The sequence below is a fragment of the Apis mellifera genome, linkage group LG15 (assembly GCF_003254395.2).
Source record: "Apis mellifera strain DH4 linkage group LG15, Amel_HAv3.1, whole genome shotgun sequence".
NCBI lineage: Eukaryota > Metazoa > Arthropoda > Insecta > Hymenoptera > Apidae > Apis > Apis mellifera.
The window spans coordinates 5068591-5093549 of NC_037652.1; the positions used below are offsets into that span (position 1 = coordinate 5068591).

Sequence of the window (24959 nt, forward strand, 5' to 3'; positions counted from 1 at the left end):
CGCACATTTCATTAAACCGTTACAGTGTGACGAGTTTCTTTCGACCGGGATATAGAAAGGAGCGGTGCGCGCGATTGTTGCGCCATTCAATTTCGTTCCAGTGATATAACGTTATGAAAAATCAGGCGTTGATATTACGCGTGGATCGAATCGTTGCAAATTCTCCTATTTTCCTCACTTCGATCCTCCATTCTGAAACGGAGTTGAACCCGGAGTGAAAAAATATATCAGCCGGAATGTAACAAAAGGGATAGAAGAATAAATTAAATTTCAAGAACGCGTATTAAATATCCGTTTTTACTCGACTCGAAGAAAAAAGCACGTTCCATTGATCGATCGATCATTGATTCCAAAAGTAAAACGTAGGAAAAAAAATGTATAAGATTTAAAGGGAGAGATTCAAAGAGAAAAGAGATAAGGATCGATTTCGCTTCGTTTCCCGATCGAGAGCGAAAATGTGACCTCGGAATCGTACTTTGGCACCTAGCCAAGGCGCGCGAGGAACGCGTGGCATTAGCCACGCTTATTAGTAACAGAAACCGAGGAGTGCGCGAGCAACTGTGTGCAACGGCGCATCGGAAATCGGCGGGGAAGGCGGAGGGGAATAACGCGGAGTCGTTACAGGTGTTGTAACGCGCGCGCGCGCGCGTGCACATACACACGGCCGAGTCCCCCGATGGGATCGGGAGAAGAGTTTTGCAACTGTGCCACCGGTGGAAACGCTTGTGCAATTTGCATGATTCTCGAGGATTAACCTTGCGCGCGTACACAATACCCTCCGAGCTGAGCGTCCGTTCTTTTGCGCCACGAATTATTTTTCCGAGATGTAGATTTGATAATCGCCGCGTTAACAACTTCGACGATTCGTTTAATTTTTACGCGAGAAGAATTCTTTTTCTTCTTTTTTTATAGATTGTCGTTGAGACATTAATTGATTTAAGTGGTTATTTATTGAAAATATAAGATAAATACAGGCTTTTCTATTCTAAAGTTTCTGAGAAAATTAAATTTGAAGGTTGTTTCAAGCGTGGAATTGGCTAATTCCTAATGGAAATATGAAAATAAAGAGTAAAATTTTATTTTGAAATTAATATTTTCGAGATAATTGAATTAATTAAAATTCATGATAATTACATTACATAGAATATTGAAAATTAAAACCGTTTTTAGAAATATCTTTGACATCTCTCGAGATCATCCGTTAATTTTCCGTATTTAAATAATGAAAAATTAGACTTTAATTTTCGAACACGACGAACGATCAATTGGAAATCAATTATTAATTTTTAACTCGCCAGATACTTTATTCCTTCGAATAAAATTTCATGTCTGATTAAAAAAAAAAGAGGGAGGAGGGGTTCAAACACCTGTATCTAACTGATGTTTCCGATTTCAGGGATCAGGATGCGGTGGATCGGTTACGTGGCCACAATTCTCTGGTGGTCGGGCATCGCCAGGTCCCTGAGCACGCTGAATCGAGGTCACAGTCAGTAATACTCCTTTTGGTGGTTTTAAACCCAAGTATTTCAGTAGCCTCGCCGCCGCGTTCCTTTCCTCCGCGTGTCTCCCCGACTTTCTTGGCTGGACCACTTCCTTCGCCCATCGAACTCTCTCGCGTGCTTTCCAACCAGAACTGGCCATTAATCGGATTCCCTTCGTTTTAATGCTATGCCTGACGTATCCCGCGTATTTAGATCTCGACCCATCTCTCTCTCTCTCTCTCTCTGGCCGCTTCTCAATTTCCAAGTAAATAACAGTTTCCATCGTTTGTACAAACGGATACTTAACTCTTTCGCAAAAAAAAGGTAGCCAGTTCTGGTTTGACCCTCCCGTCGTTAAACGTTTCCTCCTTCTCTACTCCTTTCTCCTCCTGTTCCTCTTTCCTCCCCAGTGAAATGTGTAACGCCTAATTGGAAAGAGGAACTCGGTCAAGGTGCAGCTCGGCCAACGAGGAAGTCAAAAAAAAAAAAGAGGGGGAACAAAGGGTTCTAATTTCTTTCCTTTCTTCTGTGGGTGAGAGAGAGAGAGAGAGAGAGAGAGGAAAAAGATTCGTTTCACGATGATCCTCGATGCAAGCAAATATTCAAATACCTCCTCGACTTTTCTCGTATTAATAGCGGATTGATATTTTTAATTTCGATAGGTCTAGCATATGTTTATCGATGTGATACAGGATCGTTGTGTACACAGAATCGTAATTACCTTGCCGAGTATCGTTTGCTCGTTTGTGAACGAGGAGGAGCCGGTTTAATATCCCCCGTTTGATTACTACTGCTGGGACAATGCGTGGAAAAGCGTGCATCAGCGAAAGAGAGTGATCCCTGTGTTAATGATCCGCGACACAGAAACCGATGTGCCGTTTAATATCCCGTCAAACGGAAGGGGAGTGTTTTACGTTTACCCTTTTTCACGATTGTGTTGGAATATTTGTAATTGATTAATTGTTATCCACGTGCATGATGAAAAGTTGAAGGCATTTATCTTTTTTTTTTATATTTATATTTCGAAGAGAACAATTTTTTAATGCTTGATATCTGATATTTTTTTGTCTCGAGAAATTATTCGATCTAAACCTCGAATAATTCGAGGAAATGGAAATCGAGAAGCAGGATAGTATTGGTTTCCGTTAAATGAAAAGTGTGTATTACGTGGATAAGATATGCCTTAAGATTACCGAGGGGGGGATTTTATTCAATTTAAAAATAAATTTTATACTTGTTCTCTTTAACCAGAACCAGTTTCGCATCGTGATCGTTGATGTGAAACATCAGTAGTAATGAGTGGTCAAGTTTTTTCACTACGTGCGTTAATTACATATATTTTTGTGAAAAAATATATGTAACTTTGATGATGAATCTCGAACGGTTATTATTATTAGCCTGAAAATGATTAGTCAATGAAACGCGAAACCGATATAATACCCTTCGTTACTCGAAATACCAATAACAATAATATCCTAATTGCCTCGAATCGTAACAGGTGAATCCACGGCGAATCTTGGGCCCATTGTGTTCCCTCTGCTGTGAAGACGAACGTCGGCCACCGATAAAGTTTTTCTTTAATTAACGCCGCTCTTATCGGGAGAAAGCGAGACCGTGAAGGTAGAGAACCGCGGCAATTTACGTCGGCTTACGCGCTCTTACTGTCTCGGTTAACGACCTGGCCCAGGTCTACGTACTCTCGTACACTTGGACGATCGACCGCACCGTTTTTCCTTTCTTTTTTTTTTATCTTTTTCTCTCTCTCTCTCTCTCTTCTCCATTTTTGTTCGTCCTTCTTTTTTCTCGCGCGTGTGTCCCTTCGTGTGGCTTCGCACGAATATCCTCTCCCGACGAAAGGGCCACGCCGCACTTTCACTGAGAAGAAACTGGAAGAAAGATTCTATCGAAAGGTTGGGACGTTAACAACGCTCCAATTACCGAACTCGATCCAACGGCGGTACCACCGGGCCCGGTTAATTAGCGATTCGGCCGAAATCCAAAAGAGAATCGCTCGGTCGGTAAGTTATCGATCCGGACGGTTATTCCCCGAACACGAGGGAAACGATTATTCTTCGAACGACGCGACCTCGAGGTTCCCAGGATGCCGTTGTTAATTACGGAGGTGCATCGATATCTGTTTGAAACGGTGGCTTATCACGCACCGCGTGGTCATGTAGGTCACGTATGGAATCGTATCCGGAGATGAAGGAACAGGCGTCGATTCAATTCGTGAACCACTCTCGTTAGCACCGATCGTTAGCACGAGCATTCTTCAAATTGATCCTCGAATAAACATTGGACAACCGTAATTGTGCGTACTTCGCCGCCCTACTTTTGATCTTCGCGCATTCGAACACGTTGGGAAACGAAAGATAATCGATCGCGAAACTTATCGTGGGTTAACGTTGTTAGCATATACTTAGCAAAAATTGAATTTTCTTTTTCGTTGATATTCCATCCTAGAATCCATCATGAAATTTTGACAGTCGATAAACTTTATCGAACCTTCACCGAGCATCATCTGTCCATCTTCTTCGCACAATTCCATCCCTTACATTACCGGAATGCAATTCTTTCTAAAACACACAAAGTCGATATTGTGATAGAATGATGGAAGTTTCACCTTGCAACTAACTTCGAACCGCTTGACAATCCTCTTTGAAAAATGGCATCGAAGCAAAATCCTGAAAATTAAGAAATGACAAAGGACTACACCGCATATATTGGCGTACAGGTTACAAAATCACCCCGAAACCCTGTCGAGCCCCGGGTCCAGAGTCCAAGGAGGGCACCTGCATGTTCGTGTGGGAGTGCATCAAGTCTGAGGGCACGCACGTGGGCGTGTGCGTGGACACGTTCATGTTCGGCAGTTGCTGCGTGCACAACACGACGACGAACGCGATCACCGCCTCCAATCACCATCATCATCACCACCACCATCATCATCAACAAGCATCCTCTTTGGACCCGTTGAGGCCGACCCTGGCCGAGGCGCTGGGCAACGAGTCGACCAGGCCCACGCTCACCTCCCTCTCCAGCTTCCTCGTCACGGACACGAGCACCGCCAGGCCGAGTTACCATCCATCCGAGACGCTCGAGTCTTCCGGAGGGTCCAGCAGACCGCACAAACCGCTGCCGGCCGGTTCCGCTAGGCCGCTGCAAAAAAGACCGCACGCGAAACCCGCGAACGATCACAAGGACAGGGTCCAAACCTCTGCGATTCCCGCCTCCTCGTCGAATTTCTGGGAGAAAGGGTCTCAGAGTTCCCCAGAAATTTGGGAGAAGGGCTCTCATAGCACCAAAAGACCAGGATCCTCCGATTCTTGGGAGAAGGGTTCTCAGAGCACCAAGAGACCCAGCTCTCCTGAGTCTTGGGACAAGGAGTTTCAAAGTACCAAGAGACCAGGATCCTCTGAAACTTGGGAGAAGAACACTCATAGCACCAAAAGACCAGGATCATTTGAAGTTTGGGAGAAGAACACTCATAGCACCAAAAGACCAGGATCATCTGAAGTTTGGGAGAAGAACACTCACAGCACTAAGAGACCAGGATTCTCTGAAGCTTGGGAGAAGAACACTCACAGCACCAAAAGACCAGGAACCTCTGATGTTTGGGAGAAGAATACTCACAGTACCAAAAGACCAGGAACCTCTGATGTTTGGGAGAAGAACACTTACAGTACCAAAAGACCAGGATTCTCTGAAGTTTGGGAGAAGAATACTCACAGCACCAAAAGACCAGGATCCTCTGATGTTTGGGAGAAGAACACTCACAGTACCAAAAGACCAGGAACCTCTGATGTTTGGGAGAAGAACACTCACAGTACCAAAAGACCAGGATCCTCTGAAATTTGGGAGAAGAATACTCACAGCACTAAAAGACCAGGATCCTCTGATGTTTGGGAAAAGAACACTCACAGTACCAAAAGACCAGGATCTGAAATTTGGGAAAAGAACACTCATAGTACCAAAAGACCAGGATCCTCTGAATCTTGGGAGAAAGGGTCTCTGAGCACGAAGAGACCAAGCTCTTCTGAATCTTGGGAGAAAGAGTTTCAAAGTACCAAAAGACCAGAATTACCTAATGTTTGGGAAAAGGGTTCTCAGAGTACTAGGAGACCTGGATCTCCCTCTGAAATTTGGGAGAAGGGATCTCAAAGTACCAAAAGACCTGCATCCTCTGACTATTCGGAAAAGGGATCTCATAGCACGAAAAGACCTGTATGGGAGGAGAATAATCAGGATTCGAAGAGACCTGGTCATCATGACTTCTCGAGTCTTCAAAAGCCGAGACCGGAAAGTGACCAACACACGGTTGTCAAAGAGAAAGACACGACGCATGAAGGTTTTCAGAATCATCATCAGGGATACAAAGATAAGATAGATACGGGACTCAATACATTGGTGATTAGGTTACCTGGAAAAGAGCATGCGTCCAGCGAAGATGAAGGCATCAGGCCCAACAGGCCTAGCAACCAAAGACCATCCGAGTCGAGGCCTGACGATAGTAAAACGTCGGAGGACGCTGATTTGAGCGTTCAGGAATCGATTCATAGACCGAGTGTTAATTCGGTTGATGAAAATGTAAGCGTTTGATCGTGAAGTTTTAAAAATAATTTAAATTTTAAAAATGATGATGTTACTTTTTGTCAAATATCATTCGTAGAACATCGCTTATTCGAACAAATATGAATTTTTTTACATAATAAATATTTATACCTGAAAATTATTTAATCGTTTCATGATGTATTATTTCAGATTCTTTTATTAATTAGTTCGAATAATCGAGGTTCTAGTGTGAATTCAACGAAATTTGTTGATTTTTGGGAGAGGAGGGAAGTTTGCTTTCAAAGTAAAGTTTAAAAGTGTTTAACCATCTCATCAGGAATCAGCCAAGGATCCTCACCCGAGCTTGAACTTCATTCACACGGAACGTCCACAATGGGCTACCAAACCGGTATCCCCTAAACCGACCACAGACTTCTCGAAACCGTACTTCTCGATCAAGACGACAACTTATCGGCCGATCCTGATGAACGAGCAACCGGATACCAGGCCGAACTTCGTCTCGAAACCCAATGGGGCGAGCACAGCCGTGAAAACTTCGACCACAATCAGACCGTCACACTTGAACGGCCAATCCACCACCAGGTATCCGACTATGTCCTTGCGTTCCTCGAAAATTCTTCCTCTTTCGTTCGACCATTTCCACCGGAAGCTTTTAATTCGACTGAATTAACGGCCGATCGTAAATTTTCCCCCGTAAATTAATGAACGGACTCGAAACGGGAAACAGGAACTGAAGCTTCTTTTCGAGCTTCAAGCTTTTCTTTCATTCTAGCGCAGCCGGATCCTTGCCACAAACCTCTCACTGGCACGTGACCACTGAACCGGTGTTCGTCACGAAGCAGAGACCGTCCTTGTCCACCAAGCCGATGAGTTCGCTCGAGACGGTCAAACCGTTGACCAGCAGCTCCCATTTCTGGTCGGAGAACAGTTGGACACCGCCAAGGCCGTCCTTGAAACCGCATTGGACGGACAATCCTAGCCTCCTTCAGAATGGGCCCGAAGCGTTTCCACCACGGCCGAGCTTCAAACCGACCGAACCACAAGAAGTACGTGTGGATATTTAAATCGATAAAATGTGTTTCGTTCGTGTAATTTCGTCTAAATGATTTAAGAGATTCTCTTCACCTCAGATGCTTTTTAAAATATCACATAATATTCTCGCCTTCCTTTATTTATCCGCAATATATTTAAAGAAACAATAGACGAATAAAATAAGTATGTAAATGTATCGATGTATCTGGTGCGTAAAACGAACGGAATCTATTATTCCAGTCGGAGAATTTAGAAGCAAAAGCAGTAAAGTATTCGAAACGGATGGATACTTTTAATGGATCGTGCACTGAAATTATCGAATAACTCAAGAATCTTCCTCTCATGACCGCGAGCCGTAATCGCGAACGCTTCTTCCCCGCCCGATACCTGAAACGCTTCCGCGTCTTATCTAGAAATCAGTTTCCCCTCGAAGGAACAGCTTTATCATATTACATCCTCGGCTACACTCCATATCCCGCGGTCCTGCAAACCAAACCCCCCCCCCTCTAATATCGATCTCTATCGATATTCGTCGTAAGAAAAAACCCAACTTCTTTTTTTCTCTCTCTCCTCCTTTTTTTCTCTTTTTCCACTCGTCGGATTACTGTTAATCACTGACAAAGAAACCGATCGGCCTTCGACTCGATTACACAGTCCATTGAGCACCGTTGTGTTGCGAAACACAAGCCGTCTATTCGGAAAATTAATAAATTGGAACAGCGTCGAAAGAGTCGATAGAGGAGATAGATTCAACTTGCATATCTCCATTTTCTTTTCGCAGAACACGGAGTTCCACAAGCCGCTCGGCGCCGCTCATTACATCACCACGTCCCACTTCGAGACCTCCGCGAGGCCCAGACCCACGAAGAAAACCACCACGTCCACCACGAGTACCACCACCAGCACCACCACCACCAGTACCACCACCACCACGACCACGACCACGACCACGACGACGACCACCACCACGACGCCAAAACCCGATACGACCGTGTCCACGACCGAGGCAATCGCGAAAACTGGATCGGTGCTGACCGTCTCCGCCGCAACCGAGAGCAAGGGCATGCAGTGCGGGGTACCGCCACTATTTCCACGACCCGAGACCAGGATCGTTGGAGGCAAGGACGCGCCGTTCGGTCGATGGCCTTGGCAGGTATCCGTCAGGCGCACCTCGTTCTTCGGCTTCTCGAGCACCCATCGATGCGGCGGCGCGGTGTTGAACGAGAACTGGATCGCGACCGCGGGACACTGTGTCGATGAGTGAGTAGAATTTCTTTGGGATGGGTTGCAAATTGAAATTTTTCGTGCATGCGTTGCTTAGATAAAAATAGATAAAGTAGATCATTTTGTATATTTGTGCATATTTTTCATAAATATATATATATATGAAATACGTATATAAAATATATAAAATATCAGGCTATTAAATTGTTATAGTTTGAAAAGTTATTTGCAAAATATTCATATATGTGGCTTTAAACGTATTATTTCTTTTCATTTCGAGATTGCATGGAAGAAAAATGAAAGAGAGTAGAATAAGATTGTATTCAATAATTGAAAACTATAATAAAATATTTCCTATTAATGTCGAAAATAACTTTCGAGACATGCTAATAATATCGGAAATAATAATAAGATAAGATAATAAATAATAATAATAATAATAAGAAAAGAGATGTATAAATACGAAGGTAGAAAGTCTAGGAGCCGGGGATCGTAAGAAGAAGCGGGATCAGTGTACGTAATTGCTTCCTGTTATGATTACAGCCTCTCCGTACGTGAGTGAATGCAAATGTGCCCGCCCCTCGTGTAGAAAATGAACCTCGATTAACCCGTATACTTGATTAGCAACGTTCGTAAGAATGCAAAACGAGAGAAATATTTTGAAATCGATTCTGTTGCAGCCTGTTGACCTCGCAGATCCGGATCAGAGTAGGCGAGTACGATTTTTCGTCGGTGCAAGAGCGATTGCCGTACGTGGAACGCGGCGTGGCCAAGAAGGTGGTCCATCCCAAGTATAACTTCTTCACTTACGAATACGACTTGGCGTTGGTTCGATTGGAAAGCTCGTTGACCTTCGCCCCCCATATCTCGCCGATTTGTCTGCCGGCCACTGACGATCTTCTCATCGGCGAGAACGCGACCGTCACCGGCTGGGGAAGGTTGAGCGAGGGTGGCACCCTGCCATCCGTGTTGCAAGAGGTGAACTTTAGTAATTACAAATCCAAGAATGATAGTTTTAAATTTTCCAATCAAAAAGAATTGAAATCCTGATGAATCTCCTTAACAATTTAGCCATTTAATTATTTATAATATCTCAATGAGAAGGAAAAGAGGTTCAGGTTATATTACTACAATGAAAAATCCTTAATTCAAACAAGAATTGGGCGTCTATTGCAGGTTTCCGTGCCCATAGTGAGTAACGATAGGTGTAAGTCAATGTTCCTGAGGGCTGGGAGACACGAGTTCATACCGGACATATTTCTTTGCGCCGGATACGAGAGCGGGGGCCAAGATTCTTGTCAGGTATCTATAAAGTAACTCCGCCTATAAACATCACTACATATTCATTTTACAAATTTACAGACATTCAATTTTGAAGTCGCGTTGGAACTGCAGAAAAATCAATATTTGCAAATCACACAGATCTTTGTCAAGTAAAATCCAAGTAAAAAAAAGAAAATGTGTAATTTTCAGGGGGATTCGGGTGGACCTCTGCAAGTGAGAGGGAAAGACGGCCGATATTTCCTCGCGGGCATCATATCCTGGGGAATCGGATGCGCGGAGGCGAATTTACCAGGGGTGTGCACGAGGATCTCCAAGTTCGTTCCATGGATCCTGAAGAACGTCACTTGACCCTGTTTCCGATCCATCATCTGGTCACGTGGACCTCGTCGATTGACGGATTGACGAACCGATTCGCCGGTGTCCGAGCGCTTAAAACGTAGCTCTAAAACGTTTCTTCGGATATTTCTTGACCAAGGAGTAAAAGAGTAGAATCGGCAACGAATCACTGCCAAATAAGACGTAAGACTTGTCGAAAGAGGGAAAGAACGAGAATCGCACGAAGATTCTCATTTCTCCTTTGATAAGATAAAATGTAAAAAAAAAAAGAGAGACGAAATGGTGTAAGGAAATGAGAGTTCGTGTCGTATCGAGACAACGTATATATCATAGACAGAAGTTTGAGAAACTGCTGTCTCAAAGACTGCCGCTTTGAAAGCGAAGCCAATCAAACACAGATCGCGCGAGGCTGTGGAAAAGAAAGATATATAAAGTTCTTCAGAAGAAGAATGAACAAACTCGCGCTCGACCAGGACTGTATTTATATATAAATATATAAATATAAATAAGATAATATATATATATATATATTTTTTTTTTGAACGAACTGTTGGCTCGTCTGTCAATTTTTGCCAACTTGTACATGAATATATAAAAAAGAATCAAGTTGAAAATTGGCTTGACGTTGAAAAGGCCTGCGGAAAATTATATTAATAATTGAAAGATATCGGCAGTTTCAACAGCAAGCCCATGATTATGCATTTATCTACCAAGTTGTATAGCGAATTTTGTAAAATGCTAAATTCTTGCCCATCGCCTCTAAATATCCTCTATTAATCCAAGAATTAAATTAAAATTCTCTCTTTCTTTCTCTCCCTCCTTTTCTCTCCATTCCTTTTCTCTCTCTCTCTCTCTCTCTCTCCATTCTCTCTCCAATTCTTTATTTACAAAGTACGGATATTTTTGTACAGACGTACATCGTGTACTTAAAGGTAGGTGTGTGCAAACTAGGAAAGATTTAATAAATATAAATATATATATGTGTAATTGTTTATAGATATATATAACAATATTTATAAGTATGTCAAATAAACGTATGTTTATTATTATTACCCGGGATTCGTCTATTCTGTTCCCAAGTAGAGGTTCTACAAAATTCGCGAATTGAGTGGATCGTTGACACGACCAGCGATCAGAACCACCGAGGTTTCCGCGTCGACGATGAAGTAGAGGAACGGATGGACAACTGTAAATGGCACTGGACCTGCCCTCTCGAATAATCCATTACCTATGAAATAATACATATTTACATATATTTCATCCGTGAATAAATAAAATCATTTTATTCCAAATGTCCATATTATATGTATATATAGTCTAGTGCAGACGAAGAATTTTTAAGGAACAGGTAACGAGATATTTGATAATATGTGTTAGCATGAGGAGAAAGAAAAAAATGATTGGGAAGAGCTGACAGATTAATGAAAATATTTACGAGCAACATTCCTCGTAACGATTCAGGAATTCCTAGTAAGCATAATGGAGAACACAACCGCAAGGTCTTTTTATTTATTTTCCTCGGTGAGTCAGGCGCACAGGATATCAGCGATTAAAGCAAGCCAACTTTATAACAATACTGAGAATATTCTCGATCGTGGACGGCGTCAATTACAATAAACCGGAAACGAGTTCTTCGACGAGCAAACAACGAATTGGCAATAGATTCGACATTTATCGATTAGAGGGGAAAAAAAATGTTGTATCCTCTGGAATGGTTTGCGTGGTCGTAATCGTACGTTACAGAATAACTTAAGCGTAAAAAAAAAAAAGAAAAAAGAAAAACGAAGGAATTAATTACTATGAATCTATTTTTTTCTTTGAAAGAAGATGAATAAATTAAGAGTAATAAACTTGTTCGATTCTCACGATGCGATTCGCTGATATAGTTGGCGGTCAACAACCTTTACAAGAGAAAGTATCAATGTAATATAATATATGAATATCTGAACTGTTTCTCGATCTTCACAAAAATTTCTATCTTTGAGAATTGAAACAATTTCCATTGCAAAATTTTTAATAAAATTCTTTCTTAATTTTACATCAACTAGATATATATATACATACAAAAGATCTATCGTGACGATAGCAAGCAAAAAGCATGGAATGTAAAAAAAGAAAACGAAGAGGAAGGGAGAACGAATCAGACACGCGCCAGTAGTAATGGCCAGACATCGTCAGACATTTGCCCGCTACGTTGCTCACAAATTATACGAAATATTTATATATAAGATCTTATTTCTCGTTGATATTGACTAAAAAAAATTTTACAAATAATGCACACAATAATATAATCAAAGATTTGAAGAATCGTTAACGTATTACTTAAATAGATTGTACAAACTGTACCAACAGAAACAATTCAAAACTATAGCTTTAAAATACGAAAATATAAAGAAAATTAAGTTAATATATATTCTCGATTTGATAAATCTTCTTCAACAATATCTGTAATAAGGTAAGTAAATTACTATTAATAAAATAATCAGGAAACGTAACTACGATTTGAGACATTGATTCTAAACTTTTGGCCGATAGTGTAACACAGCGAGCGAAGGAATTAGGTATTCCCTTTGTCGTTCTCAGCAACATACACCGATATCTCATTGTTCGCGGACCACGTACACCGGAGAATCGCAATTTCACCGATTGCGTCACGTCTATTGCCTGATCGAACCTTCTGCCAATCGCCGATCACTCCCTCCCTCCACGATAATCCGTGATATCCTCTCCTTTCTTTTCCTTTTTTTTTTTTTCCTACTAGAAATTCTTCTCCTGACTGGAAGAAAAGAAAAATGAAAAGAAATTTGATCAAATCCTCGTGGATTGCGGAATATTGAAATTGTAATAAAAGAATGGCGGATGGGAACGGGGAAAGTGCAGAATGAACGTAGAAAGCAGAGAGCAGAAACCTGGATGACGATAATATCGGTAATAATCCCGACGAAGTGGAACGATCAATGGAGGATCGGTAGGGCGATAGAACGACTCACGAGAATGGGTCCTGTCGGGTTTCATGTAATTTCTGATGTTCACACCGATGCTCTGCTGCACGTCTCTAGCGTACACACCTAGGTCAGGTGTCATCGGCGAGAGATCGGCTGTTCTGGGCTCGAACACGTCCAAAATTCCCAACTGAAAGTAAAATAAACATTTGACAAGAAAAAGGAAAAAAGAATAATTAAATAAGAATCGAGTGATAACAAAAGTAATTTTAAGAATAATTGAATCCAATCGTTCGATAATAGAAAACGAATCTTGAATATAGTTCAGTTTAAAAGACTACGCTAGAACAACATGAAACGGCGTTGGAATCTATAAATCTATATCGCAAGAGTAAAATGCTACACAACTTGAAAAGTACGTCTATTAAACAATTCCGTTTCGAATTATCGTGAATTACGTGTCGTCAAGAGGGGCACGTGTCCCCCTGTAACTCTCCGGTTCGCGGAACGAAACCGTGACGAGAAACGGAAAGTGCACTCAAGATCTGTCGGCTAACGCGATTAAGTAATTAGGAGCTTAATGATCGAAGCTAATGGCAAAATATCGGGCGGCGAACACCGAGAAAGAAACGATTCGATCTCTCTTTCCTCCGTTAAGAAAAAATTTTTAGACTCTCGAGAGAATACCAAGATGTTAAATTCATTTTCGAGAAAGAAACGTGGAAATGATTCCTTCGCAATCGTCGTACCCTTTGAAGGAAAGACGTCAGTGTGACAAAACCGCGCAACATGAAGGACGGAATGGTGGCCCTGACCCAAGTGGCCTGTAACTGCTTCCGCAACAGTCTTAACGACTTCCCGCCGAGATCTCTGGCCAATCTGTACGTGTCCCTTCTATCCGTGGCCATCATGAGGATGATATTGTATCTAGGATCCTGAAATTAACGAGTTGAAAAGATAATTTATCGCCAAAATATATATTGAAGATAATAAATTTGCTGTTTTATGAGAATGGCGAGAAGATGAATTTTCGAGAGTTTTTTTATGGAATGATAGATCTTACATCAAGCGGAAACTCAAGGGCGACCGCGTGCAGCGATGGGAAATAGGCAAAAGGTAAAACGGCGAAGTATCTTGAGGCTGTAACGGAAGAGACGTCGCAACCGTTTACTAAAAACGATATCTCTGTCGAGTCTCTGACGGATGCCTCGTTCAAACTTGTGGAATAGGGTTTCCAGATGCCTAGGTCCTGCATCCAAATCCCTTCATCTGAAAATTAAAAGAATAATAAATTGAGGCTAATCAAAAAAAAAAAATACACGTACATGAAAGTTTAAAAGGCTTTATAAAGATAAAAAAGACATATACTTATGTAAGAATTCAATAGCGAAGCGATTAGCGTGCCGGATTTACCACTTATTTGGCCCGAGTTCAAATCCTCGAATTTCAATTTTGTTTTTCAAGCATTATTAATATAATAATCCATTCAGATTTTTGAGCAAATTCATCAACATCTTATTAACCAGAACCTTCTCTCTACTCCATTCATCTTAATCATCATTTTACGAATATTCTTTCTTAAAAAATCTATATTCAACGGTCAATGACTCCATAATCTAGACAAAAATAAAAAAGGAATTTAAAAAAAGATGGCAATTAATACCTGGATAACTAGAAAAGAATCCCCTGGGGCTCCTGTCACTACGTTTCCTTCGATTCATCATCGTATTCGAGGATACAGTGGTGGTCGTTGTCTCTTGTCCAATCGACCCGATTTTACCCGCAACGGTCGTCGTAGTGACTGGCAATTCGGTAGACTCCATCTCGTTCGAGATAGACGACGACTGATTTTTCAGAGAATCCGTTGAAATGGTATTCTCGTCGTCAGGTTTACTCGTGAACCTACTAGTCTCGTTAATGGACATTTCGTTTGTCCGAGTTGTTGGGATCATCGAACTCGAAGAGATTTCCGTGATATTGATTGGTAGAGTTGATGACATTTCTGTGACAGTGGCTCCTGCGTTTATCGGCGCAGACGTTGTCGATGGCATGATCGTTGACTCTGGGATAGGTTTAGTCATAATTACAGATTCTTCGGTCGTTTGACCGGTAGAAATGGTTGTCGATTCTGGAGTTTCTAGGATGATTGACGTGGTAGATGGTGGTAATGGCGTTTCAGAAGTGGAAGATGGAATAGAAGTAGTACTAGTAGTAGTAGTAGTAGTAGAAGTAGTAGTAGTAATAGTAGTAGTAGATGGAGTGGAAGTACTTGTTGAAGTTGACAAAGTATTCGTACTTTCCCCGGTACTTGGAGATTGGTTAGACAAAGTGACTGTAGTTATAGGTTGAGTAAGATTTGCAATGGTCGTCTGTGGTTCTTCAGAAATTGTAGAAGCTACAGTAGTAATTAGAACAGGAGTAGTAGAAGTAGTAGAAGATGTAATAGAAGGTGGTGTATTAGTAATGGATGACGTAGTTATTATCTCGGAAGATGAAGTTGTAATTAAGTTAGGCATAATCGTAGGTATCGAAGAGGTCGTTGTCTCGATGGATGATGAAGTTACGACGATCGAACTTGACACGGTAGTAGCAGCATTAGAATCATTCGTTAAAATAGTAGCAGCAGAAGTAGTTTGCGTCAATTTATTCTGCTCGTCCATCGTGCTTGAGGTTATTTCAGTCAATTCGACCGAGGATGTAGTCGATATTGGTGTTTCACTAGTGGTTTCAGAACTCTGCATACCTCGTGTAGTAATAGATTGCGTGGTAATTTCATCAGGAATTACCGTCTTCGTTTCTATCGTTGATTGTTCAGTCATCACATTATTTGTTGTTTCAGGAACAAAAGTAGTTTCGTTCATTTCCTCTTCAGGAATGGACAAATCGAATCCATAGAATCTCAGAATGTCTTCGTATTCAGGCCTCAATCTTGTGTTCTCGTGATTGAGCGTCAAACCGCCGAGAAATCCGTCCGCGTTCAGATACGTCTTTAAAGTAGAGAAAAATAATTATTACTGCAAACCCTTCACGGATCGTCGATCTTTCATTACGAAATTTGTTCGAAAAGAGCGATGGACCGAGAAAGAAAAAAAAAACGACCGCTACTTAAAAAAAAGAGAAATTACGCGTTGACTCAAATGAGCCGTCGAAGCAAATTTTCCGTGTCCCTTTTCCGGCTAATCGCCCTCGTCGAACGAGGATTGCGCAACGATTTAACGACACCTGAATCCGCGATCCCGGATAATTCTTACCCTCAATCTACGATGAATATCGCGAAAACCGATCCTGGTGATGTCTCGATCCCTGGGTAGGCCGAGAGCATCGACGATTTGCTGTTTTCCTCTGCCGGCCGAGCCCTCGTAGAGCGCGGCCAGGACGAAGCCAACCCCCGTCGGCGAGAATGCAACGTTCCCGTGGGCCGTGTACTGCTGCAGAATCCGCACGCCTAGGTCGTTAATAACGTCTGTGATGATGTCGACCGGCCGATGCGGAACCGGTTGATACCAGCCGTCGAATCCCACGTTGTCGTAGCCATGCGCGAGCACGGACGACACTGTTGGAATATTCCCATTCAGAAATCTCTTCCTAATCTCTCAACTTTACGAACCCTGCGAATCTTTCTCGCGAATATTGTGATATTTCTTCACTTCCGCGCAACGGAATACGATCCTCTTCCAATTCACAAATAATCAAAAATCGTCTAAACGTCGTTAACTTTTATCGACTAGCTCGAAGTAAATTCGGGATCGGTGTCGGCCGGTGAATATAATAATAAAAGATGAAAAGAGAAGAGAAGAAAAAAAAGGTGGGCATACGTACGCTGCAACAGGATCAGCCAGGACATCCAGGCGCCCATATTAATCGCGACTGGTTGGTGGATCACTGGCGGACGAGGATCGCAGGCCGACTGGCATGGACAACACACACGTACCTCGCGGATTCTCTCCCGTCTTCTCACGAAAGGAAGGAAGCGCGGACACGGTGGCGCGGAAACGGCCGGCAGGCGCACAACTCTATTAGGATTAGTCTTAGTCGTCCGCTCTCTACGTCGGAACTGGCTCGCGGATGGTGCACGCCGCCCGCTCGAGCCTCTCTGCCGGCCACTCTGGGATTTTTTAAACGGCAAGGTCGTCAGGTAGATAAACCCGTGTCTATGTACGCCGTCATATCGCGCGCCCGCCCTTCCCTCTCCTCCTCGAGAAACCGGGAGACGGGGTTCCAGCTTCCCCAGAGGATGTGGTATAGTAGGAGGAGAAGCAGGAGCGGAGGAGCAGGCGAATTATTCAAAGGTATCGTGGTGGATTTGTCGAATGCGAGAGCTACTCCTTCTTTTTCTCGAGAGATTTCGAGGATTTGAATTTGTGGAGGGGGGGAAGGGGGATTCTCGGCCTGTGTGTTTGCCACTCTTTGCAAAGGGTATTATATTTGAGAAATGCGAATAAATATGCGGTTGGATTTAGCTCCTCGGATCGATATCGGAATATAACTTTCTTTTAAATTTTCAATAACGTTTGTGATTCATTATGTATATTCTTTTACGAAATTTGACACGATTCTCCATAAAGAAATCCTGTCCAAAGATTAGACTTTTGAAAAATATGATATTTTAAGAATAGATGGATTTATGAAATTTTAAATGATAAAAGAATATCGTTAAAATAATATAAACTACGATCCATCACTATTTTACGAAAATGATAAAATGAATAAAAGTTACGGAAGTGATATTCTTTCGCAATGTTCGATTGTTGTAAAGGTAAAGAGTTTGTGGATGTTAAGAAATTGAATTTAAAATTCATGAAAATTAATTCATTGGGAAAGAATGAATGAATTTTTATCACGGAAGATAACGAACGAATACTTTGGAGATGCAGATAAACGCGTACTACCTTTCTTCACTTTCGCACACTTGCAAATCTCCATTCTTCTGCGAGCATGATCTTAATAAAGTAACTAGTTGTGGCAACTTCCAGAGTAACGTAACAGGGAGCAACTGAATCATACGCGTCATAAGTCTTGCTCAATGTTGCGGTCGTTCACAATGTAATAAAGCTTGTTAGGTGCGAACTCTTCCGGCGAAATTAACGAAATTAACGGCTTAACGAGAACAATGAACGAAAGTACCTGTCGCGAGGGGCATCCTTCTGTCAATCTTCTTCTGCCCGACGAAATTTTTCGTAATCGCGCCCGTACGTTGCGCAATATCTCAAAAATTTTACGGGTAAACGATCAATGAATTTCTCCGTTTACTCTTCCAAACGAATTTTTATTGCTCACAATCGACCAGACTATTGGCACAATAGTCTCGTCTTATAATAATAATTTTGCTAACTTATTATTTAGTTATTATTAAGTACAATGTTCTTAAGATTAACCTCACGGAACATTGTCCGCGGAACAACTCTCGTGCAACTAACGAGATGGAAAAGGATGCCTCGGACATCGGTCATGGAAAGGATCGAACGTTTTCGACGTTGCGTGGATATCCACGCAATATCCGGTGCCGTCCATTATCCGCAAATTAGACGTTCGTGTTGGTAATTGTAAACGTCCTCGGGCCATTGGTCGCCATTTTATTGGCGAGAATTATTACACGTCTGCGTGAATTGAATCAACCAACTACGTTTTAAAATCGGTATCATTAACACGAATCGATATTTGATTTTTCAGAATTAAGGGATATATCAATCGTCTTCACTTCTTTGGAAATTTTTCATTTTGCGATACGGAAATCAAAATATGTAAATGTTTCACATATCGAATGAATTAGTTACGATAGAATAAGATACGATAAGTTTGATTTCTATATATAAATCAATTGTGGATCAATGGATCAATAGTTATGGATGAACGATTTATGGCCTCGTTCAACGTCAACGATCAAGGAATAGAATTTCAAGAAAATTGAGATTGAGCAAGAATTTTAGGAATTGTAGTCGTGTAGATTGGTACTGAGCACGTTTTTTTGTCGATTAAAAAAATGGTAATTATCGGGGAAAGGAAGTAAAAATTGGAAGCAAAAAGAGCGGTAATACGTGCAATTGAACGCATTGCGTGGGACTGGTTTATATTTTCGAGGAGAAATCCCACGTGTTGGAATCTTCTTGTGAGATGAAGAAAAATAATTTAACTTAATTGTACGTGTCTTAAAGTAAGATTTAAGAGACAAAGGGATGGATCAATTTGCGTTCCTTGGCTATCTTACGCCTGTGACAATAGAACTCGCAAAAGAGAAAGAAGAAAGCCAACGTGATACCTGAAACGATGACAAAATCTTTCTTACTAAAAGAGATAAGACTTTAATCATCATCTTGGCACACAAAAGATAAATACCGTACCTATGAATAATACGAAAAATATTCCTTGCATATCAGTGACGTTCACTTTTCGTTTGTTCACCATCTGATTACTACCTGGCGCTTCCCAACATTTATCTTTCATCGGCATCTTCTCCGTGATCCACTTATTCATCAATCCAGACTCTAGCATTCGATGCAGCCTAAATTATCAGAAAAAAAAAAAAAAAAAAGAAGATTCAACTCGATTCACAGACTTTTATTTTACAATGAAATAAAAACTGTTAAAAAAAAAATGATTCCTGAACATCGATCCTCCAGAAGTCAACGTACAACTTACTCCGCGTTAATGACAGACAGATAAGGACTGCCGTACGGGATGATCATAGCGATAGGCTCGTCGAGAAACTCGTCCATGCTCAGGGAGAAATGGCAGCTACCGGTCAGCAAGAAATCCTTCCTCATCAAGAACCTATTTCGCGACGAACCAGTTAATTTCCACGCTGGTTTCGACTGTGTGATAAATGAACCGATACCTGAGGGAACTCCTCCAGTCGATCAGAGCGTGTTTCCCTTCCTTCACCCGCTCCACCAATCTCTCCTCCTCCGTGTCGTTGTGCCTCTCGGCGCGGGAGAATAGAACGTGGTATTTAGGCTCCTCGGCGTTCTGTAGATACATCTCGAGGAAGCTGCCGTTCGGGAAGCCCCAGCTGATACTATCCTTATGCGCGATCAAATCCTCCACGCTCAAAATAGAGGTGTCCATTCGAGGAAAGGTGAGAAAGGCGACCAGACTTCCGGAATACGTGGCAACCAGGACCATCACGACCAGCCACCACATACCGATCAGTATGCGAGCGCTGTCATTCTGCGGTAGATACATCCCACCTGGAATTTTTCACCTGGACGATAATATGTGATCACCTTGGCGCTACTTTGGCCGTTGAATTTTAATTAGTCGGTAAACCAGAGGGTAGAGAAAGGCTTATTACGTCGAGAGAAGGAATTTTATCGAGTTTCTTCAAACTTGCAACCATTTTTTGCATGGAAACATTACGTTATTAAAGTGAGTATACGGGTACGTATATCTCATCAATTATAATCTACCATCTGCCATTCTACATTGGCGCAAACGTAGTGTAATTTCAAAGAGGAGATAAAGATCTTTAACGATTAAGAAAAATTTCATATAGTATGCCAATTTCAATTTCTACGTCTATCTCTAATTATTTAATAGATCTGTATTAAATAAAATATTACGAAATCTGAGATCTGCCAAAATAAAATTTGTATAGAAGAGATCCAACAACGGTAATAAAATCAGTGGAGGAGAAGCATCACGAGTTTCGATCGGTGCAAATATAAAAGAAATAGTGTTGGTTTACGGGACAATAAAATCGTACCTTGTTGAAGAAGCGCCCCGTACACGTACCACACACATTGCCAGGAGGAGTTGAGACCGGAGGCCTTGGTGCTGTACGGGCTGTACTTGTGGATCAGGTATAAAATCGGACCCATTATGATAATGGACACAGCCAGACAGGCCCACGTCTGAAAGGCAGCCGGAACGTAAGAGGAATGCCAGCCAACATACCGAACTTGAACGACGACAATCTTTATAGTTCTGTCATTATGCGCTATTACACGGTGGAATGCCGAAACATTAGCGAACGCTTTTAAAACGAGTAAGAGGTATCTCTCCGCGATCTTTGTGTAACTACACCGATTCGTTTCTGTCAGTCTTTCGGTAAGAAAACCTCGTAAGAAATTATGGAGAGTTACTAATGTAACGTAATATCAGATCGTTTGCTTCGCTTACCCCTCCTGGGTTATCTTCACCAGCTAATTTGTTCGGTTAATTCGTTCATTATTATTTCGAGATTTCGGGGAAATTCGGGGAATTCTTGTTTCGAAGGATTTAAAGAAATGAATTGCGAACCTCTTTGGTGAACGGTGAAGCGAATAAGAGAACTCTGGACAGTTGGCTGGGTTTCGCTGTTAAAAAGCTATACGTCTGCACGAAAATAGGCACGGTGTAATTGAACGTGGTATTCCCACATTCGTTCACGGTCAACGCGCACGCAGCCAGAAGAACTTTCTTCTGGCGAACCAAATCGATTATTTCCAATGGCACTTTCTTCGTGGTCGACATGGTCATTTCTTTGATTTTCTATCAACAGAATGGAGGAGAATTGGCAAATATCGTAGCAAATATCGTAAAGATATTCTTACCTCGCCCAGCTTGGCAAATTGAGAAGTGTTCCACGATCTCGAAATCTGACTCGTTTCCGGCATGATCACCGTGTACGTGAAGTTCAGTTTCATGCTGAGATAATTGATCGCGTCGAATATCAATCCTTCGTACAATTTTTTACCCGTTTTACTCATAGAAATTATTTGCCATGGTGGATTCTAAAATAACAATCGTTCAATTATAACGTTTACAATTTTAACGTAACAAAGAAATTTCGAGTGAAAATTTTAAAAGAAAAATTTGGTGAAACTCTATGTTTTTTAATAACAAGATATTTCTTTTTCTAAAATAATAAAAATTGGAAAATTGAAATCGTTTACCCACGTGATAAGTCGCGATTGGTAAATTAATTCCTCTGAATCCGTGCACGATGTGAGGAAATATCACATCCGTAAGGTTCACGCCGATAATAGGTGTCCACGTTCCTATATCCAACAAGTGAGCCATATTTCTATCATGAGAGAAAAAATTTCCCCACGTTATGGACGAGAAGAATCTCCATAACAGGCATTGTTCGCAAACACTGTTCGAAGCAGACGTGTTTCGGGAGAGGTGTATCTATGTCGAGAAACATAGTTTGGATTTTAATCCGACTAAAACACGCTGTAAACGTCATGTTACAAATTCACTGACTCTGACATTCTTCAGAAGCTCGGCTCGCTTCTTGCTTTTCGTCAGTCTGATCATTTCGAACTCGTCCTCGTTCATCCTCTTGAACAATTCGATCTCGTTCTTCAATGAGTATTCCAAAGCTTTCGCCAATGCTTCGATCAAATCCTTGATGTAACATTTTAATTTGATCTGAAGCAGAAATCTTTCGACGATTATTTACGATATAGAGAAAAAAATGATATAATTGCTTAAAATTTTTAGCAAAAGTTATCAGAAAAATACAATTCTTATTCTTCGCAGTGAAACAAAGCAATAATAATAATATGTAATTGTTTAAAAATTATTACTTTATAGAAACCATCCAAGTTAGTCGCGTTATACATGAAAGCCACGTTTCCTCCTTCTGCCAGTAAATTAATGAATGACGTGTTGATCAAATTCCCTGACACGCTATTTGTGATCACGTACAACCATTGACTACCTGGATGAACCATATTCAAAGAATTTGCCTTTAAAAAAAAAATTTCCTCGATAATATGAATTTTTTCATTTCATTTCAAACATATTGCATGTTCGTTAAATAAACGAAATCTTACTACAGACATTACATCCGCGACCATGTCGACAGTGGCGATCACCAAAAAGCAATGTCCCAATTGTTCCACGTGAAAATCGTTCAACATCTTCTTCACCGAACTTTTTCTCCCGCTTCCCGTGTTTCCGTATCTCAACGAGAAAATCGACCTAGAGATTAGATTCATTCGCTTGTTCGGTAACTTATTCGAAATGGCTTTCAACACTCTACTGATCGTGTCCCTGTCTGAAACGAGGCGTGAACACGTGTTCGCATTAGATAAAAGGATCGTGACGTTATCGTTGCTACTAGTTGCCTTATCACCGAACGTATCGTCGTGAAGGATGTTGATCACGTTCCAGGACAGAATATCTGTCATTCTTAAGTCGAGAAAAATCTGTGACAGCTCTTCTCCTGGAACGATCGATGGCACTGTTATACCATCGGTGTCTGGAATTCGAGGACAGTCTGGATCTTCAAATGGGAAAAAAAAAGAAAGAAATTCCTTTTCAGGATCTTTTTAATTTTATAATTAAAATATCTAGGAAATGGTTACTCGTGTACCTGTTATGGCGAAATGTGTCAGTTCTTCCTTTTGCGCGACCTCGTGCAGACGCCACGTTAGATAGCAAGTCGCGACAGACAAAAGAATTGTATAGTCTTTGTAGCAATTAAAAGACGTAAAAGGTTAATGAGTAATCGAAGCAATAATTGAAATGATATAACTATTTATATATATGGATGGAAAATTTACCTTTAAAATTAACATTCATATCGCGAAATACGCGTATTGAGATACTACCTAAGTTCATCTCCTTCTTCACAGCATCTGTGATAAGATCTTGTATTACTTTTGTGGCATTTTGGTACTCATCTTTGTTACTGAAGAAACCTTTATCGATGATGACAGCTATTGAAAAAATTCTATTTCATCAAACTTTATTCAACTTTATCTTTTTCTTTTTTTTTTCTTTTTTTTTTTTTAATAATTTATCAGGTATAGTAATAAAGAAGAATTCTTTTTTTTTTTTTCCGAAAAATAAATCACTCATACCCATGGTGGCATTAGAAGTGATCAGAGATGGAAAATTATTGTAACTGCTCCCATAATTGATCCACCAAACCAGCAACAGAACCGATATCATTTCTATTGACAAACTGAAATAACCACGCGTATTATTCGCACAATATATAACCGAGGACACTTGTGAATAATGCATCACTTCATTAGTTTAGTCGATCCTTTATTACAAGCCAAGTTGATCACGATCACGAGCACTGTGCCAAGCAGGCCAAATACAATTTGATGCACCACGAATCACGGGAAAGGTCAGTTCTTTAATAACTAACTACAGAACGATCGAATCCCTGTGAAATTGAAACGGGACATTGTTTAGCCTAGTTGCGTGCGATACCGAACCTAAGCTTTTTAATACTATAATATACGATACCAAGAAAAAAAAGGAAATTTATCAAGGTAAAAATGCAAAAAGGCAAGAATTTAACACATTTTCTTGTTGATTTAAATCTGCAATATATAATTTTATATTTCAATAATTATATAAATTCTTTTATATGCAAACGGAAATACTGTCCAGTCGAGTGTATTAAATTTACAACTTTAGAAATTGCTAAAAATGAAAAGAAGTACTCGTATAGTTCGAATTGAATGAATGTTGAAATATATGATTTTATGATGCAATTTAATTTTGAATATTTCCTGTTAAATGCTTTCGATTAGTATGTATGCAAAGCAACGACGACGAGTAATGTTATTACCTCGTTTGCGCGCATGTTTGTCACTAGCAGAAGACAATTGTATTGTTTCATATCGGTTGGTATACCACTTCCGTGTAGCAAAACCAGAGATAAAACCTGGTAGCGTCGATTGCATTATTCCAACTTACACTTTGCTATCATTAATAAGAAAAATCATCCATTGCTTTGTGATTTTTATTTTTCATCGTAGATACGTTTCGAATTCCTTTTTATTCTGTGTCGTTTTTTGTTTCACTTCGGTTACACACTACCGTATAACCAAAAAAATAACAAGTTAAGTTTTTATTTCAAATACTTCTATTTCAAATAATATTCAGTTTTCATAATACATATAATAAAATCGGAATGAAAAGACTGATAATTGAAAATAGAAAAAAATATATTATATTGTCGCTTATAAACGGAAGTCACGATGTGTCGCAATGCTTATCTATAACCAAGTCTCGCGTATAGAAAGAAAGCAAACAAGCACGATTTAAATCATCTCCCGTCTCATTCACATTGATTACACTTTGGAATTCCAGACGTCACATCAAACGAAATAACTCGAATATAAAGTAAGATGCGTTGATAAAA

General features: G+C 40.7%; 3 protein-coding genes across 16 annotated transcripts in view; 1 reads left to right on the forward strand and 2 right to left on the reverse strand.

The window, feature by feature from the left end:
* LOC410624 (serine proteinase stubble) overlaps positions 1–10258 on the forward strand; it is a 73676-nt gene extending 63418 nt beyond the window's left edge. For 4 of the 7 annotated variants that reach the window (XM_026445339.1, XM_394101.6, XM_026445338.1 and 1 more), the window contains exons 2-9: positions 1397–1486; positions 4216–6065; positions 6367–6632; positions 6823–7096; positions 7864–8342; positions 8987–9284; positions 9483–9608; positions 9780–10258. In XM_026445339.1, coding sequence (XP_026301124.1) covers positions 1405–1486; positions 4216–6065; positions 6367–6632; positions 6823–7096; positions 7864–8342; positions 8987–9284; positions 9483–9608; positions 9780–9938 — 3534 coding nt within the window. In that variant the 5' untranslated portion in view covers positions 1397–1404 and the 3' untranslated portion in view covers positions 9939–10258. The remainder of the gene's footprint in view (positions 1–1396; positions 1487–4215; positions 6066–6366; positions 6633–6822; positions 7097–7863; positions 8343–8986; positions 9285–9482; positions 9609–9779) is intronic. The other 3 variants (XM_026445340.1, XM_016916542.2, XM_006561012.3) reach the window with 3 other exon arrangements.
* Positions 10259–10456: 198 nt separating this feature from the next.
* LOC726457 (flocculation protein FLO11) lies at positions 10457–17380 on the reverse strand. 2 transcript variants are annotated; one of them, XM_006561009.3, is made up of 7 exons: positions 16688–17380; positions 16120–16421; positions 14532–15855; positions 13932–14137; positions 13618–13803; positions 12836–13058; positions 10457–11154 (listed from the first exon to the last, which is right to left on the reverse strand). In XM_006561009.3, the coding sequence occupies exons 1-7, from the start codon at positions 16722–16724 to the stop codon at positions 11015–11017; spliced, it is 2418 nt and encodes an 805-aa protein (XP_006561072.2). In that variant the 5' UTR covers positions 16725–17380; the 3' UTR covers positions 10457–11014. The 2 variants fall into 2 exon arrangements, with proteins under 2 accessions (XP_006561072.2, XP_001122189.3); XM_001122189.5 differs by having other exon boundaries at positions 12917–13058; positions 16688–17367.
* Positions 17381–18118: 738 nt separating this feature from the next.
* Positions 18119–24708, reverse strand: LOC410623 (ionotropic receptor 93a). 7 transcript variants are annotated; one of them, XM_006561014.3, is made up of 15 exons: positions 24384–24708; positions 23659–23762; positions 23359–23514; positions 23169–23264; positions 22627–23078; positions 22378–22539; positions 22052–22219; positions 21743–21976; positions 21397–21576; positions 21104–21334; positions 20568–20715; positions 19701–20052; positions 19505–19636; positions 19207–19367; positions 18984–19124 (listed from the first exon to the last, which is right to left on the reverse strand). In XM_006561014.3, the coding sequence occupies exons 2-15, from the start codon at positions 23747–23749 to the stop codon at positions 19027–19029; spliced, it is 2661 nt and encodes an 886-aa protein (XP_006561077.2). In that variant the 5' UTR covers positions 23750–23762; positions 24384–24708; the 3' UTR covers positions 18984–19026. The 7 variants fall into 7 exon arrangements, with proteins under 7 accessions (XP_016772032.2, XP_006561077.2, XP_006561076.2 ...); XM_006561013.3 differs by having other exon boundaries at positions 23659–23972; positions 24384–24704; XM_006561015.3 differs by having other exon boundaries at positions 22627–22850; positions 22929–23078; positions 23659–24584.
* Between the last annotated feature and the right edge of the window lie 251 nt (positions 24709–24959).